The sequence below is a fragment of the Marmota flaviventris genome, chromosome 1 (assembly GCF_047511675.1).
Source record: "Marmota flaviventris isolate mMarFla1 chromosome 1, mMarFla1.hap1, whole genome shotgun sequence".
Lineage (NCBI taxonomy): Eukaryota > Metazoa > Chordata > Mammalia > Rodentia > Sciuridae > Marmota > Marmota flaviventris.
This window is the reverse complement of record NC_092498.1, coordinates 210168217-210186267: the sequence shown is the minus strand read 5'-3', so window position 1 is coordinate 210186267 and position 18051 is coordinate 210168217. Positions and strand designations below refer to the sequence as shown.

General features: G+C 54.8%; 1 protein-coding gene across 4 annotated transcripts in view; it reads right to left on the bottom strand.

Annotated features, from left to right (window-relative positions):
* Positions 1 to 2151, bottom strand: part of Cacna1a (calcium voltage-gated channel subunit alpha1 A) — a 181275-nt gene extending 179124 nt beyond the window's left edge. For all 4 annotated transcript variants that reach the window (XM_071602072.1, XM_027955221.2, XM_027955219.3 and 1 more), the window contains exon 1: positions 1859 to 2151. In XM_071602072.1, coding sequence (XP_071458173.1) covers positions 1859 to 2151 — 293 coding nt within the window. The remainder of the gene's footprint in view (positions 1 to 1858) is intronic.
* Between the last annotated feature and the right edge of the window lie 15900 nt (positions 2152 to 18051).

Sequence of the window (18051 nt, the reverse complement as noted above, 5' to 3'; positions counted from 1 at the left end):
GAAGACACCAGACTCTGGCTCCAGAAGGTGGATCTAAAGCCATTTGCAACCCAGAAAGCCACCGTCCAGCGGTCCTCCCTTGGACGGTCCCTGGTGCTCGGTGTGCACACATTGACAGCTTCCTGTCCTCCAGGTCCCTCACCACTTTCTCTGGTGACGGGCAGTGGTCACACCACCCCGGAGCACCTCACTGGGCCAGGGCTGCATGCGGTGAGGCGGGGTGGGGGGGGCGATTTCTAACTTTTAGGGACAGGCTTCTCGGGGTTGGAATTCAGAACCTGGCTCCTGCCCTGAGCACCAAGCCACACAGCACCAGGGTGAGGGGTACAGACCCCCCCAAAAAAAGGACTTCTGCCAAATCTTCATTTTCATCCCCCTCCAAGGTAGACGCCTCACACACACTTCAAACTCACGCTCCCTGGGGCAAGTTCAGCACCCCGAACCCCACAATTTCCATCCCCCCCGGAAGTGAATCCACCCATTGTGGCCCTTAAATGGCAACCCCAGTATCACAAAGGGCCAACCCTGTGGGACACACAGTGGTCAAAACCACACTCAGAGGGGTAGGGACCCACGGGGGAGCCCCGGAACCCGCCGGGCCAGGGCACTTCCACCCTGAGGTCAGCTGGTTGGAACCAAGCCGAGAAGCAGCACGTTGGCATGGCATGGTGGCCAGCCAGCCTGGGGAGCAGGGCGTGTCCCCCCACTCGGAATCTGGGTCATACTTAGATAACTGCTAGAAAGCCCAAGCAACCCCCCACCCTTGCCTGCCCACACCTCCGGAGACAGAAGCCTGTTCCAGGTCTGTCTGAAGCACGCAGGGATTTAAAGAAACACGGGAGATCGCCTTCTGGTAACTCAACAGCGGAAAACACAGTCTTCACCTTCCTCCTCTGAGTCTTTGATTTAAAAAAATAATTTAAAAAAAGACATTTACCTGCCCGAGATGTTCACACGGATGGATGTTGGTTCTTCTCCTGTCCCCTCCCGGCTCCCCAGGGTGGGAGAAGCTGAATCCAACCCAAAGCTGGACATGGCCCCCAGAAAGGACCCAGGCCCCCAGAAAGACCACGCTTCCTTCTCTCTCCACCTGTCTTTCTTACTGAAAGAGCCCAGACTGGGTCTTCCCAGGCCTGAGGGTCCAGATAGGGCAAGTGGGATCTGGTTCTTTACACCCAAAAGATGAGAGATGTCACCAGTGACTGAAGGAAGTGGGACCTACAGACATGGGAGGAAATCAGGGGCCCCCAACCAGCCACCACCATCTCGGATCAGGCCAGGGCCCACCCTGGGTGTTCACTCTGGCCAGTGCCGGCCTCTCCCGTGAAGGCCACATGGTCTCCCATTTGCTCTTGGCCCAGGGCCCTGCCGAGTGCAGCCCCCAGCCGGGCAAGGCCGGGATGGAGAAGGATGGAGAAGTCTGAGCCGCGGCTTTGGAGCTTGCTGTGGACTCCGGTGAGGGGCGGCCCGGGCGGCCCGGGCAGGGCCGGGGCCCCAGCTTAGCTACCCAGGCTCCCCTGCCCTGTGGCCAGAAGCTCCCAGGCCCCGCCGGCCCGGGCTCATTGGGGAGCAGTCAGACTTCTCCGGAACCGGCTCTGCCGCCCCCCACCCAGGCCCTGACCGACCCCGGGGCCGATCTCGTTTGGGAAGGGCGCTGAGAAGGGGTCCACGCTGCCCGGCCCCCAGCCCACTCCCGGGGCTCCGGCACCCGCGGGCCCGGCGGGGCGGGGAGACGCCGCGCGCTGTCCCCGCGCCCCAGCCTGGAGGAGCCCCCAGCTCCCACCAGCCCCGGTGGCTCCAGCCCGGGGAGGGCGGGCGGCGGAGGAGGGGGCGCAGCGCCGGGCTCGGCAAAGGATATGGCCATTCGGTGATCTTCTTGGCGTATTTTCTCACCACGTTGTCCTCGCTGAAGAGGAAGAGGGAGCGGTTGACCGTGAGGCAGTTCTGCCGGACGGGGATGGGGTTGTAGAGGGCCATGGTCCGCGCTCTCTGCGCCATCGACTGCTTGTACATCCTCTGCGCCCCGGGCTGCCCGCCCTGCCGGCTGCCCCCGGCTCCGCGCCCGCCGCCGGCGCCCACGACCACCCCGGCGGCTGCCCCGGAGCCTCCTCCCCCGTAGCGGGCCGGCATCTCGTCTCCGAAGCGGGCCATTCTGCAAAGAGCAAAGGGCTCCCGGTTACGCTGCGGCGAACGTTGCGGAAGACGCCGCCGCCGCCGCGGCTGGTGCTGAGGCTGCCGGGCCCGGGAGGACGGCGGCGGGAGCTGCGGCTGCGGGGACGCGCCTCGGCCCAGCCCATCGGGCGGCGGCGGCTCGGCGCCTGGTCGGGGGCTCACGAGGCGGCTGCCCGGGCCGCGCCGGGGACGGCAGCTCGGGACATCTTCCTGGCTGACCCCGGAGAAGGAGGGGCGGGAGGAGGCGCGGGGGCGGGGCGCGGGGGCCGGGAGGGGGAGGGGCGGGGAGGGAGCGAAAAATAACCGAGGAAGGAATCCAGGCAATCCCCAGTCCACCCACTCCGGAGAAAAATCGGTTACAGGGAAAAAAGGAAAAAGAGGAAAAAAAAGAAAAAACGCCCCAACGCACACCCCCTTTAAGATGCGAACGGGTTGGCAAAGGACGCCCCCCGGGACGCAGTGAAGCTTCAAATTCCTCCCAGGAGCGGGTCAGGCTGGCATCTTGCAAAAGGAGTGCGTTCGGCCCATTTAAAAAAATGTCTATTAAAAATGTACAGAAAAATAAAAAGCCGGTCTTTGCTAAGGGGCAGTAGCCCCCCAAAAAAAGAAAAAAATCCTCCTCCTGCTTTTCTTGACTTTTCCTAGACCCGAAAAATCCTGAAAGATCGGCAGCCCCCTCCCCCAAAAGAAGATGAAGAATCGGTGGGGGGAGGAAAGGTGGGGGAGGGACGCTCCGGAGGGCTCTGAAGGAGTCTTCAAAGCGCAGAGTCCGCGTTTAAAAAAAAGATTTTTTTTTTTTTCCTTCCTGAATCACCAGAAGCTGCCTCTGGAGCTCGGGAGGAGCAGGAGCGCGTGCGTGCGCGCAGCGTGCCGCTCGGCGGCGTCTCGTCTTGGGGTTAAATTGCAGCAATGAAATCCTGAAAATTCCCACCCGAGGGGGGAAGACGCGGAGGGAGGAGGTCTGCGCCGCCCAGGAGCTGCTCCTGGCTGCCGCGGTGCCTGCACCCCACCCGCCCCGCCGCCTCCTCCTCCCCTAGGTTCTGCTAAAATAAGCCTGGTGTGGAGGGGCGCAGAGGAGGGAGGGGAACGGGCGCCGAGGTCTGAGCCACCGGCCAGCGAGGCTCCGAAGACAGCGAGACCCACCCAGAGGCCGGCACATGATGGCCCGCGACCAATCGCCGAGGCGCGGGGGGGACCGGCCTCGCCGAGTTTGTGGGGGAGAGGAGAGCCGGATGGTCGCGCGGCCCGGGAGGGGGGGTGACTCCTCCCGGCCTGGGAGCAGACCTCGTTTCCCACCGGGTTCCATTTCGGTTGCCTACGACCCGAAGCTTCCAGGATCTTGCAAGAGTGGGGGGTGGGGGGGGGGGAGAAACTTGGAAAGAGAAGGGGATTCGTGTCTGGAGATGCAGAGAGTCGGTGCTCAGCAGATTTGGTCTGTTTAGCAAAACACAGTTTTTGAAGGCTGGAAGAATTGGGGTGACTTCTGCAAAAGTTTGCAGGTCTCGGGGCTCAGCGAGCAGGAGTCGGGGGTTTATCCCATCTTTGAGACCCTGAAGGGTGACGATCTGAACTCCCAGGAGCACGCAATCAGCCAGGCCCTAGATGGCTAGAGAGAATTTATGGGTGTTCTATGGTGCTTATCTCCAGAACCACTTTGGTTACTTTCCATTTGACTTTTTCTACTATGAAGTTCAATAAACTCAGCAGAAAATGCATAAAACATAAATGAACAGGTTAAGAAATTGCTGTGGAATGAACACTTGAAAAACCAGATCCATAGGTAGAGATAGAACATCACTAGCTCCCCACAAACCTACCCACATGCTACACACTCTTTCCTTCAACCCTAAACTCTACCTGACTTTTTGATGTTAATTCCTTATAGTTTTAATACCTCGTTGTACATTCTTGAGCAATACAGTTTTGCTTTCCTTGTTTGGACTTTTACATAAATGGAGTCATATACTATATACTCTATAGTATCTGGTTTCTTTGGTTCTATATTATATCATTAGGACTCACCTATTGCCACATATGACAGTGCATGATTCATTTTCTCTGCTGCATAATATTCCATTGAAAGTACACACCACAATTTGCTTACTCCCATTGATGGTCATCTGGTTTTTTTCCAGCTTGGACACATCATTGTCTCCAATCCTCTTTGTGCGTGTAAGCATGCATATCTGTAGGAATAGCCTTAGGCCTGGACTTTCTGGATCCACAGGTAATTCATATCTTCCTGTTAATAAGATGTCAAACTCTCTTACCAAGTGGATGTACCAAGAAATAACTGAACTTTCACAAAGCATGTATAGACTGGGGTACAGGGAGGGGACGGGGTGAAGAAGATGAAGAAGGCAAGACATTTTTTCAAAGTATTAGCTGTTTGAATCCTTCTTAGCTCCATCATGGGTATTTGAGATCATTTGGAACATTCTGGAAAGACATGCTTTTATATAGAGTCCCCATTTGGTGCCTTTGCAGCTTCCGTGTTTAAGATTTTCTAACTCGTCAAGCGATGGATGAAATGACTAAACCAAGAGTGATCTGTGAGGAGACGGGAGGGCAGGTTCTCAGAGCACTCACCAAATACCAATTTCTGTTCTTGATATTGTGTTGCAACATCTCAAAGGCAAATGACAATCAGCAAGAAACAGGAAGCACGTGCCGGAGCATGAATGCAGAGAGCCCTCACGCCAGACAGCTGCACTGTGCAAGGGGAACTGACGAGTCTCCCTGCTGGATCTCCCCAAGAGATGGCGGAGTTGTCTTTTTCTTTTTTTTTGGTACCAGGGATTGAACTCAGGGGACCTCAACCACTGAGCCCCACCCCAGTCCTATTTTGTCTTTTATTTAGAGACAGGGTCTCACTGAGTTGCTTAGGGCCTCCATTTTGCTGAGGCTGGCTTTGAACTCGCGATCCTCCTGCCTCAGCCTCCGGAGCCCCTGGGATGACAGGCGTGCGCCTCTGCACCCAGCTAGATGCCTGAGTCTTACCCAGGAGCTGGCCTGCAGAGACGCCTGAGGACCCTAAGGGTATTTGAGAAAGAGTGGCCCACCGTGGCCAAGTCTCCTGCTCTTCCAACAGCCCCATTTACACATGCAAACACTGAAGGTGAGAAAGCGGCCCCAGTCACTGATCCGGGTCTAACCACTGGACTCAGGTCGCCGGCTGGAGGGGACCTTGGAAGCGCCACAATTGGAAACCTGGCGGAGTAGTTGACTCCTCTGTGAAGCAGCAGGGCACCCTGAGCGCACACCGGGACCTGCGTCCACAGAGAGAATCACCCGGAAAGCCCAGCACCTTCACACTAGCTGAAAAATGGAAGCTTCCAGAATGGCAGAATAGATGACCAGGCTGTGGAATGGCCAACAGGAGCTTTCCGAGACGGAGGGGCGGCGGGTGAGCGCAGTGTGGGAGCTGCGCCTTCGCCTTCGGGCGTCCAAGAGATGATCTCCTGGGGGGTGGGGGCGGCGTGCGGGGACCGGCTGGGTGACTGTGGCATGGATGCTCCACTCTGTGGAGTTGGGGTTTCCTGTGGCTGAGGTCTTGTGTCTCCGTGACAGCAATCAGGCTGCCCGGGGTCGCGCCACCCTCGGCCACGGGACCTGGGATCCTCCTCTTTGTGTTCCTTGGCCACAGAGCCCCTGTCACAAACTCAGACCTCCCTGTCACCAAGGAGCCCTCCGGGACCCCCACCCGGCACCCTGGGTGTGTGACCCGCGTCAGTTCCCAGGGCTTCCCCCAGCCCCTGTCTCCATTCGGCAAGTCCCCGGGACGTGGCCTGGGACTGTGTCCCCTGAGGCGAGCGATGACCACGGCTCTGGGAGGGGTCCCAGTGCCGTCCTTTCCTGGGGTGCTCTAGGCTGTTGGTGGGGGAGCTCTGGTATGGAGGGGACCATTTTGTATCTTGTGCCTCGAGCTGCCCAGCTTCCCGGGCACGACTAAGTGTCAGCTGTGCCATCAAGTGGAGCCAAGGGACCCATAGGTTTCCAAAGCCCCCACCACGGTGGCAGAAGCGCTGACCCTCTCCTGTCACCTAGTGGCACTCCCAGAGTGTGCCCAACTAGGAAAGGTGACACGTTGGGTCTTCCTTCTCCTTCCCCAGAATCTTCTCAAGTCTTTCAGTGTCCCCAATTGCTAGATCCCTCTCTTACAGCTCAACTCATGCCCCTAAACTTTCCTTATAAATTCACTTTGCAGAGAATAATCACTCTTTCAGCCAAAGGAATGAATCTCTAACACCAGAAAACTGCACATCACCTGGCAGATGGGGATGGCGGGCTCCTCGGACAAGTCCCTCAATCGTCCCACTAATACCAATGACCAATGTTGACCTGGTAGAAAGGTCTAGAGTCTCATCAGCAGTGCAGACGGCAGCAGTGAACTGCGGCGGGCTGCCAGGAACTGGCTCCTGCCCTTGGTCCTGATTCTGAATCCATCCGCCAGCCGGGGCTGGGTTATCCAGCAGCCACAGCAGCACCTCGCGGGCTTGAGGATGCTCTTGACTGGACAGAGCGGGCGGCTTGACACAAACGCCCCAAGTACATAACTTGCTGATTGCAGTCATTTGACTACCAAGATGACAGCCGCTAATCAAGTCAGAGGACCTGCGCGATGGATCAGCCACAGCAGTGGGGTCTCTGCCTCCCGGTTTTATACCCCCGGGAAGGAGGACGGAGGTGAGGATCAAAATGATAAAAGCAAATCTGAGGAGCAGCCGCCTGTGTGTCGGGGTGCGGGCACCTCAGTGTGAGCCCAGGGTGAGGGGTGCACACCTGCGCTCAGGAGGCCCAGGCAGGAGGACTGCTTGAGCCCAGGAGTTCAGGGCTGGCCAGGACAACACAGCTTACAAAACCAAATAAAATGTGGGAGTACAGCCAGGCGCGGTGGCTCACACCTGTCATCCCAGCAGCTTGGGAGGCTGAGGCAGGAGGATCATGAGTTCAAAGGCAGCCTCAGCAAAAGAGAGGCCCTAAGCAACTCAGTGAGACCCTGCCTCTAAATAAAACACAAAGTAAGGCTGGGGATGCGGCTCAGTGGTTGAGTGCCTCAGGGTTCAATCCCGGGTACCCCCCCTCCCAAAAAAAAAAAATGTGGTTGTCACTCCAGGTGTAGCTTTACAGGGCCACATGGATGTATCTCATGGATGCTAAAACTTCCAAGAACAAATGAGGCAAAGCTCACTTTGAACACAAACCTAGGTTCAAGCCCCAACTCCAGGACTACCTAGCTGTGTGTCTTTGGAAAAGCACTTCACCTCTCTGAGCCTCAGCTTCCTATGTAAAGTGCAGACGGGACTCGTTACCCCACAGGCTGCTATAGGGACGCACTAAGATCAAGTTGGGGAGGCCTTAGCACGTGGCTGGTGTGTGATGAGCAGCTGAGAATGGCTGGCTATCAGAGGTTCCAAGACCGTGGTATTTTGGGGCTGGGGTGCAGCTAGGGCTAGAGCACTCGCCTAGCATGGGTCCCATCCACACTACGGAAAAGAAGGAGGAGGGGGAAAAAGATCAATCAATCAATCACAATTAACCTTTCAGATTTGAAATCCAAATCAGTAAATATTCTTTACTTAAACGAGTCACTTGTTTTTAAGTTCTTAAATAAAGTTTGCCACTTTTGAGTCATTTTAGATTTATAGAAAAATCGAGAGGATGTATCTCAGTGGTATGAGACCCCGGGTTTGATCCCTGGTACTGTGAGGAGGAAGAGGAGGAAGAAAAAGAAGGAGAGAAGAGGAGGGGGAGGAGAAGGGGGAGGAGGAAGAAGAGGGGAGGAGGAGAAGGAGGAGGGAGGGGAGGGGGAAGAGGAGGAGGGAGGGGGAGAAGAAGGAAGAGGAAGAGGAAGGAGGGGAGGAGGGAGGGGAGAAGAGGAGGGAGGGGAGGAGGGAGAGGAGGAGGGAGGGGAGGAGGGAGGGGAGGAGGGAGGGGAGGAGGGAGGAGGAGGAGGGAGAGGAGGAGGAGGGAGGGGAGGAGAGAGAGGAGGAGGAGGGAGGAGGGGGAGAGGAGGAGGGAGGGGAGGACGGGGAAGGGGAGGAGGGAGGGGAGGAGGGAGAGGAGGAGGGAGGGGAGGAGGAGGGAGAGCAGGAGGGAGGGGAGGAGGGAGGGGAGGAGGGAGAGGAGGAAGAAGGAGAGGAGGGAGAGGAGGTGGAGGGAGGGGAGGAGGGAGGGGAGGAGGGAGAGGAGGAGGAGGGAGAGGGGAGGAGGGAGGGGAGGAAGAGAAGGAAAAGGAGGAGGAGGAGGAAGATGTTTATAGGAAGTTTGAAAAGGCAGCCTGGACTCTCATCCCCCACCTCTCTGGAGCTTCCTCTGAAAACCCGACTCATGGCTCTGGTCTCAGATCCACTGAGGGTGACATGCTACCCTGGATATCATCTTGTCTTAGTTTCCTCTGGTCTGCAACAATCCCCTCCCCCCCCCCCCCCCCCCCCCGGTTTCTCGTGACCTGGATCAACTCTAGGTGCGCTGACCCGGTGTCCCGCTGTCCCTCGGCTGGCTTTGCTCGCTGTTTTCATGAGGAAACTGGGGTCATGGGTTTGGGGGCAGAAGAGCATAGGGGTGTAGTGCCCACCCCTCGTGTCCCACCAGGGCTGCACGGCACCCACATCACTCATCCCAGGATGCCAAACCCTGGGCTAAGGGTGTTACTAGTCCTCCATTTCCTGCTCTACTCTTTGGCACAGAGTCACCGAGACCTGCCCACACTTGGTGGCAGAGGGAACAAGCACCACTTGCACCCTCCGTACCCACAGGGCCCACGTCCCTGGATTCACCCAACTGCCAATCAAAACTCCCTAGGAATAGAGTGCATCTGTCCTGAGCCTGCACAGACGTTTCCTTGTCATTGGTCCTAAACAGGACAGCTCAGCAGCCACCACACAGCGTGTGTCTGGAGGTGATTATGGGGCCGGTGGGGGGTTCCGTGCAAACCCTACGCCATCTTACACAAGGGACCTGAGCGTCTGCAGATCTGGGCGTCCGAGGGAGGTGGCCTGAACCCTTCCCTCCTGGATCCCAGGGGACCGTGATAGATGTGTCCTTTAGAATCTGTTTGCCAGGGAGTCGCACTGGTCCCTTGGGTGGTCAGCTGTGTGGGGCCCATTCTTTGGCTCATCATCTGACACTATGTTGCTGTGGTGGCTTAGGAGGTTCCGGTCTGGACACTGGCAGTGCCTTGGGGTTGGCTCTCTGTCCCCGACCTGCCCTCCTCCTTTCGTGTTTTTAATCACTTCCTTACTCCAGGACCCTCTCGGCTGCCCTAGAGTCAGCCACTTCTCCGAGGAGCCTGGCTCCCTTCACTGGAGAAGAGTGTTTAAAACCGGGATCCCAGGACGGGGGCAAAGTCACAGCTTGGGTTTTTCTTTTGGTCAAAATTTAAACATGCAAACACTTTGGCAGCCGTCATGACAATACGCAGCAGCTATCAGGGACGCTGAGAAGCACAGGCGACAGTTTGAGAAGGAACATGACATTTACACAGTATCCAAGAAGCTCCCTGCAGAGGATGAACTTTTCCCTCCCACGCTGGGGACCTACCCAGGGCCCTGGGCGAGCCAGGCAAGCGCTCACCACGGAGCGGCCGCTCCCGCCCTAAATCCTTAGCTTCAAGGGCCAAAATAGTCACTCTGCAGCGGAGCACTGTGGCAGACCCACAAGTGATGGGTGACAATCCCATCGGCAAATCACAGGCCCCCCGGAAACCTACCCCGATGGATGAGCTGCGCCACTTTGAGGAGCTTCCTGCCAAACATGCGTGACTTGAATAATCTGTACCCAGCTGTGGTCCAGCGGAGAGGTGTGCCATAGAGAACTGCCCTGTGGAATTGCTAATGTCACCAACTCCAGAGAAGACCGAGCACTGGCCCAGATGGGAGGAAACGTGTCCATCAAATCCACCCAGGGAGCCAAGATGGTTACCTTGCTCTCAAAGGACCTTCTTGGGACAATTGGTGACATCTGAATAAGGTCTGCACATGAGGCAATATCCTATCGATGCTAATTTCCTAATTTTGGTCATGGTGCTGTGTTCAGTAAGAGAAGGCTGTGTTTTAGGGAGCACACCCAGGCGCGCAGGGATACGTGGTTATCACACCCAGAAGGGACCCTCGGTAGGTAGCTCCAGGGGAGAGAGGAAGGGACAGAGGAAGGAATAAGCATAAGCAGTAAAATGTTAATATTTGAGGGACTTGGACAAAGGACAAGTAAGAATTCCTTGCCCTATTTATCAACTTTTCAGTAAGTCTGAAATTTCCACAAAATAAAAAGTTACGCAATCGGCAACAAAGAGGTTTTGAGGCGCAAGGTCAGTTCCTCCCTTCTTCTGTTTTATTGAGCATCTGCTACATGCCCAGTGGTTCTGCAAGCACAGGTCGAGACGGTGCTCGTGCAGCTGCACGGAGACAGAATAAACTGAAGGAAGAAAGAAAATACTTCAAGGTGCCAAGTGCCAGAAAGACGGAGCAACCAAGGGAACAGAGTGAGGCACGGGGGCTGCGAGGCTGTGATACCGACAGCAGCGCCTCCTCCCACGGCCTCCTCCCGACGGCCACGCCCCTTCCCGCGGATCCTCCGTCCACTCACTACCACAGGGTTAATTCACTTCTTTTAGCCACGCGTTGATTTGCCAGGGTTAGGCTTTGTAGTTGTTTTTCCCCAACATGATTATTTTACTCATCGAACGGCGCTCAAGCTGATCCCATGACCGTGTCGCGTTCTAGGTCAAGCGCTACAAGAGCTGGTGACCAGGTGGGAAAAGAAGACACACACCGCGAGCCCTTCAGGAGCGGCAAGAAACAGCAGCGGCCCGGAGGCTCCCTGTCCAGGCGCTGGGCCAGTTCACAGGCCTGACGACGAACGTCCACCGCGTCCCTCCAGCCCCCGTGGGAACCCTCCCAACACCTCATCTGCCCAATATTGTTCTCTCGTAAGGCCAAGGAGATTCGCTGTGTGCATTATCGTGTAACAGACTATTATTTGCTGGGTGCGGGGCACACACCTGTATCCCAGCAACTCTGGAGGCTGAGGCAGGAGGATGGCAAGTTTGAGGCCAGCCTCGCAGTTTAGTGAGACCCTGAGCAACTTAGCCAGACCCTGTCTCAAAAAAAAATAAAAGGGCTGGGATGAGGCTCAGTGGTTAGGCACAGCTGGGTTCAATCCCTGGTAACAACAACCAAAAAAACCTACTTACATTTATGCCATAAATAAATTAGGACCACTTTTTCCTCCCTTCACAATTGTTAGTTTCCCTTGGAGTTAACCATTGTCCTAAAGGAAAAATTTTCTCAGTTTCCTAAGAACATGTAACTAATTTGATCCTAAAGTCTTTTTTTTTTTTAAGAACTTAACTTTACTTTCATTTATTTATTTTTATGTGGTGCTGAGAATCGAACCCAGGGCCTCACCCGTGCAGGGCAAGTGCTCTGCCACTGAGCCCCAGCCCCAGCCCCAACCCTGAAGTCTTTAACAGACGCTCTACCAACATCAGGATCCAGAAACAGCCTTTTTTGAATCCTTGCGACAGCTGCCACTCGGGGCGAGGTCCCTCTCTGGCACACGCTTTCACCCTGGCCTCTTCCTTTATCATCATGCAGGAGAGCTCCATTGCACCCCCCATGGGCCCCCCACTCTAGTGCCCCACCTCCTCCTTGGTTTCCATTCTCACTGTGACAGGGCGCATCCTCTAGTTACTTCCTGAAAAGACAAATGAGAGGTTTGACAATCACCTATGGCTACGTAGAAACCAGCCCAAACCTAGGGCCATAAAATAGCAACTTACATTGATTATGAAATTGCATGGTTTTAGGGGTTGATGGGAACCCACTGCCTAGTTCTCACTTTGGGGCTCTCATGCAAGAACCATCCTAGAGTCAGGGACTAGAATCATCTCAAAGGCTTCTGCAGTCACCATGCTGACACCAAGACTGGAAAGCCTCAAACAACTGGGACTTCTTGGGCATCTCTCTCTGTGTTCCTGTTTATTCCCTTCCATTTTACATTTCCTTGCATTTTACTCTTCTTTTTTAAGAACTTTCTCTGCTTTTATCTTTCAATCCTTCTAGCTTATGCTTTAACTTTTTATTTCAAGATCGCTGTTCTGAGTGCTCCTTTTCTATAGCATCTTGTTCTTGTTTCATGATTACAGTAGCTTTTCATGCATCTCTAGCGGTCATGTGTGACAGTCGCCTACTCCCTGCGCATACTCTGTCCTCTCCAAGCCCCTCTCTTTCCTTCATGAGCTTTGGCGTGTGTTATGTTGGAGGCTATCTTCAGATGTATGGAAACCCCTGTCTACTCAGGGTTTAGACTCATGAACTAAGAAGCTACTTTGGGAGTTCCTGAAACTACAGGTTGCTCTGCTGACAACTGAGTGCTGTGCTGGGCTGTGTCACTGGGCAGAGTCTGATGTTGGGGTCCTAATTTGTGTTTTCTCTGAAACATGCCCCGCCCCCCACACACACACACCATGTAGGATTCTTGTGGAAAAAGACCGTTTCATACAACTTTTGTACCTGATTCTGGTCTGTTCTGTATTTTATTGAAAGAAAATAGTTTGTCAACTAAATGTCACTTAAATGTTCTCTAAATGTGGAAAGCAGCTTCACTATGACCCTCAGGGATCCCCACCTTACTGGGACCCCCACCCTTGTGTGACCCCCCTGTCCCCTTTAATCGTGGGTGGGACTTAGTGACCCACTTAGCAAAAGTGATGATACATTTGAGATCTGTTTACAAAAACACTGCGCTTTCCATTTTCCATTTCTCCCTCCTCCTCTTGTCCCTTCTGAGAAGCCACCTGCCGTGTGGTGAGCTGTTCTATGGAGAGTCCCACGTGGCCTGAGGGTGACCTCCCGCTGACAACCAGTGGAGCACAGAGGACCTCGGTCCCAGGGCCACGAGAGCAAATCCTTCCAAGAGCCGCGTTAAGGCTTAAGTGACCCTTCCCCTGTCCAGACGAGGAGAGGCAGCCCCGTCAGCACCGATGGCAGCCCCATGACAGACCCGCCACAGGGGCACCGCTTGACTCACAGAAGCCATAAATGACCCCGTAAATGACGGGGCTTAAAGTTTAAAGCTGCTAAGCTTGGGGTCATTTGTGAGGTCACCATAGACAGCCAGGAAGTAGCTAATGCACTGTTCAAATCTGCGCCTTTTCTTCCTGTGTCACCCTGCTTTCTGCCACTGTGACAAAACACCTGAGACCATCAGCTGATAGAGATGAAAGTTTCCCTTTGGCTCATGGCTTCAGAGGTTCATTCACGGTCACGTGGTCCTGTTGCTTTTGGCCTGTAGCGGGTCAGCCCACGGTGACGGAGTGCGTGGCAGGAGGCCTAGTCACCCCAGTGTCCCATACGTGGCTTTGGGGACACTGGAGATCCAAAGTGTAGCTCTTCCTCACAGAAAAAGCCAATGTGTCACTGTCTCCCTCCCTCCCCATCCCCCTCCCTCCCAGTGCAGGGGACTGAACACCAGGCCTGCCCCTGGATGTCCCCAGCCCGACACCTACAGAGGGAGCTTCCTGTGCTTCTGTTGCCGTGTCCCCGGCACCGGAGCTGGACACCAAGACGTCCCCAGGTGTGACTCTTACTTTCCTGACCTGATCCTAAGCCCCCGAGCTGCCCCCCCAGCCCCCTCCTAGAGTCCCCAAAGCCGTGGTGTCCAGGCAGGCAGGAGAGCAAGGTCCCGGGTTCCCCAGGGCTCCCCAGCAGGCCCAGGAGCTCCCTGGGCCTTGTGTTCTGTTAGAAATGAAGAACGCCATCCAGTCCCCCGGGCCGTCCCTGTGATGCCACAGCGTCCAGCCCAAGGCCACCAGCCCTGGGGGAGGGGCGATTCACACTCAGCAGAATTGGAACTCGGTCCCACCGTCGTGGACACCGCGCTAGTCTGCCCTCCTGGGCTGCCCAGGGAACAACACTTCCAGAAAGTTCCGTGGCCAGCGGACACCCCCGGGGGCACGCTTCCCTGGTGTCCGGAAGCAGCAACCTCCAGCTGTCACTGGAAGGGACCCGCGGGCACCCCCAGGCCAGGGAGGAAACGGCCCGGTGCTTCCTCCAGAGTCAGGGAGGTGCTGCCCCGACCCGGCCTCCCGTGATGTGTGTCCCCGGAAGGCCCGCGGGTTGGAGCTTGGTCAGCGTGGGGCCACGGGGCGCCTCCTGGGAGGTCCCCGGGGCTGCCACCCTTGGCAACAGGTCAGATGCCCCTCCTGGGTGTGGTCACCCCCTCTCCTGTGAGCTCCCTCCACTGTGACATCACAGGCCACCAGAGCTCAGTGACCTGGGCTGAAGCCACCTCTTTCCCAGGGCTATCCTTTGGGTCTGGAGTGTCCCCCAGAGGACTGTGTGTTTCAGATCTGGTCCCCAAGATGGGCTCGAGGGAGGTGGAGGCAGCCCCTGGTGGGAGGTCCTTGGCTTGTAGGGGGCCGTGTCCTTGAAGAGGATACAGGACCCTTATCTTGTCCCCTTTCCCATCTGCTCCCTGGCTAGTGAGCAGATTGCTCCACCTCATGCTCCTGCCATGATGTCCTTCCTCACCCAGGGCCCAAAGCAGAGTGACCACTTGATTGAGGACTGGAACCTGAACCTGCAAAATGGTGAGACAAAGTAAACCCTTTTCTTTTTATAAGTTACCTGTCTCAGGTGTTTTGTTATAGTAACATGAATTTCACTAACACATCCAGCCTCGGGTGTTTTGTTACAGCAGCAGAAAACTGACTAATACGGCATCTTCCTTAAAATAATTGTGAGTAGGATTCGGAATTCAACTTCTTAACCCAACTACCCAGCTATCAGGCTGATAGTTGATCAACAAGAAGGTGCCTGGCCCCACTCAAAGGGCTTTGTGCCATGGGAACAATTTTAATGGACCTTCCTGCGGGGAAGGTCCTGTTCCCCCTTTAGAGTTTGCATCATGAGGCATTGAACTATGGTCCAGATCACAAAGAGGCTCTAAGGAGGAGATTGGTCCCAGCAGCTGGGGAGGCGGAGGCAGGAGGATGGCAAGTCCAAAGCCAGCCTCAGCAAAGGCGAGGCCCTAAGCAACTCAGTGAGACCCTGTCTCTAAATAAAATACAAAATAGGGCTGGGGATGGGGCTTGGTGGTCGAGGGCCCCTGAGTTCAATCCCGGTACCAAAAAAAAAAATGTATGGGGGGGGGTTGGTGGAGTCTGGAAGTGTTCTCTGGAGAAGGTGTCACCTTCTTAAACCCTAAACAAAATCCAGAAAAGCGAAGCAGGAGGGACACGTGGTAGTTTGTCAAGCTATCGGCAGCTCAATCAGACACTTCATTACATCATCATCATGACATTATTGACATTGTCTTCGTTGGTTGTTCCGGTGCTTTTTGGGTATCAACTTCCTTGCCGTGGACAATGAGATGGCTACTGTTGTGACCTGCGGTCCACCCGGGCGGCCTGAGGAGGCTGAACACCTGGTTCACACAACCAGTGGGCAGTGCCCGAACCCAAACCTGGGGAGCCTGGGGCGCAGGGCTGCTGTCTCCGGGACCAAGAGGGTGGAGGTGGGTGGTGGGGGATCAGTCCCTGAGGGAAAGACCCGAAGGGGAGGGTGAACCTGGGTGCAGGTCCTTTGGCCCCCAGCTAGGGAGGACATCACCACCCAGCTGCACAGGTCACCCTTGTTTGGTCTGTGTCCAGATTTTATTTTTTTAAGGCTGAATAATATTCTGTTGCATGGATGTGCTACCTTGGGTTTGTCCATCTGTCAACTGATGGACACTCGGGTGGCTTCACCTTTGCCATGGTGGATACTTCAGGTGTAAACACGGGTGTGCAGATCTGTTTGAGTCCTACTTTCATTTTTCTGGGGTATTTTTACACCCAGAAGCAGCATTTCTGGATCAGATGTTCACTGGAGGCTGAGATTTTCTGGGGAGTCCCCGCCCCCTCCTCCACAGTGGCTGCAGAGTCCTTAGCATTGAAAAGTGCTCGTTTAGATGTCCCGATCCCAGAGCCTAAACACGGACACCTGAGGCACTTCCGGACCCTAGAGCCTAAACATGGACGTGCGCCCGAGGAACTTCTGGATCCGGGCGCCTAAACATGGACGTGCACCTTTGAAACTTCTGGATCCGGATCCGGTGGCCTAAACATGGATGTGTGCCTGAGGAAATTCCAGTTGCTACGGCCTAAACATGGAGGACTGAGGAACTTCCGCATCCGGGGGGTTAACCATAGACATTCGCCTGAGGAACTTCCGCATCCGGGGTCCTAAACATGGAGGACTGAGGAACTTCCGCATCCAGGGTCCTAAACATGGACGCCTGAGGCACTTCCGGAACCTAGAGCCTAAAAATGGATTGCTCGGAGGAACTTCCGGATTGGGGCGCCTAAACATGGCCGTGTCCCTGGAACTTCTGGGTCCTTGTGCCTATAAAGGAAGGGACGTGGCCCATGTAGGGGAGCTGAGTATGGGACCTGTTGGAGGCAGACGGAGCTGTCACACCCTGAACTTGAATGTGACAGTGGCCTCACTTCCCGGCCTTCCCCTGGGTGTCACTTCCTCCCCTTCCAGGTGGTGCCGGGGAGGAAGTGAGACCAGGCGCAGGGGCCAGGCCACCATCTTTCTCCTCGCTTAGCCAGGCGCCCAGCCTGGCTGGGGATGGGGACATCTGGTGACACTAGCTGCCTCCTGCATCCCTGCCCCAGGACCTCAGGGACCACAGGCGGGGAATTGTTGACATGATTCTCCCCTGACCCTCAGCCCCCAGGTCTGCCCAGGGAGAGCTCTGTCTCCCAGAGGGTCAGGGGGCCCCTGTGACCTGCTGCTCCTTACCCACCGTCATCCTGGGCGAGCACAGGTCAGGACACCAGATGCTACTGAGAGTGACATCTCCTGGATGGGCGGCTGGGGACTTTGCCTCTGTCCCCAGGCCTCAGACACCGGATGATCCCCCCCAGAGACAGAAAATAACCCCACACTGCCCAAGATTTATTTTTAAGCTTTGGATTCTGAAATTTTCCTGCTGCCACCTTCTTTGTGAAGCCAGTTTTTCAACAGAGACAATATTCCAGGGGGGGGGGGAAAAAAAAAACACGGAGTCAATCAAACCAAGCTGACACATCTAGTCCTCCCAGAGAAATATGGATGGGGGGAGAACAGCCATTCTCAACTGGCCAAATAGTGAAGTTCCCTGGTCCTTATTTTGTGTAAGAAAAATAAATGATCTGATGTTAACTCATCATATTATTTTTGATGAGTGCTTGGTTCATAGGAAAAATAAAATAAATACTTACAGATGGGATCAGGTGAAGACCGAGGCTTTAACACACCCCAGGACTGCGTTACAGCAAATGAAAGTTTGCCCTGATTTTCAAATTAAGATTATATTAAAAGCTGGAATAAAGGAACACGGGGCGGATCGTAAGTGGATAATTACCAAAGATGAATGAAGGAACCCGGCGGGTTCCAACTTCTCCTTTTGTGTATGTATGAACTTTTCCAAAAAGGAAAAAAAAAAATCCTTTTCACGGAAAGCACTTGAAGAATTCCTTATTCTCATTGCAACCAGAACCTGGCACTTAATTACGGAAACAAAAGTACTCAGGCTTACTATCTTCTCGGGCAATTACAAATTCTATGTGGCATCTAGCCCCTCTGTAAGTCAGGAGCTTGATTAAATGCTTATTTATATATTCATCTGTATCCCGAGAAGTTAACAAGGGAGGTTTAATCAGACGGGCTACACCTGCCTTTGGAAACTCCAATCTTGGTTTTCCTTGAGTAAGAACTGAACAGCATCCCCGCGACTCACAAAATAGCAAGCTTTTTCACACCTGGAGATGAAATTCCAGACAATAGAATTGAGTGGGTTATTTCATCTGGAACCAGGAAGAATAAATGATCAGTTTTATTTGTTTAT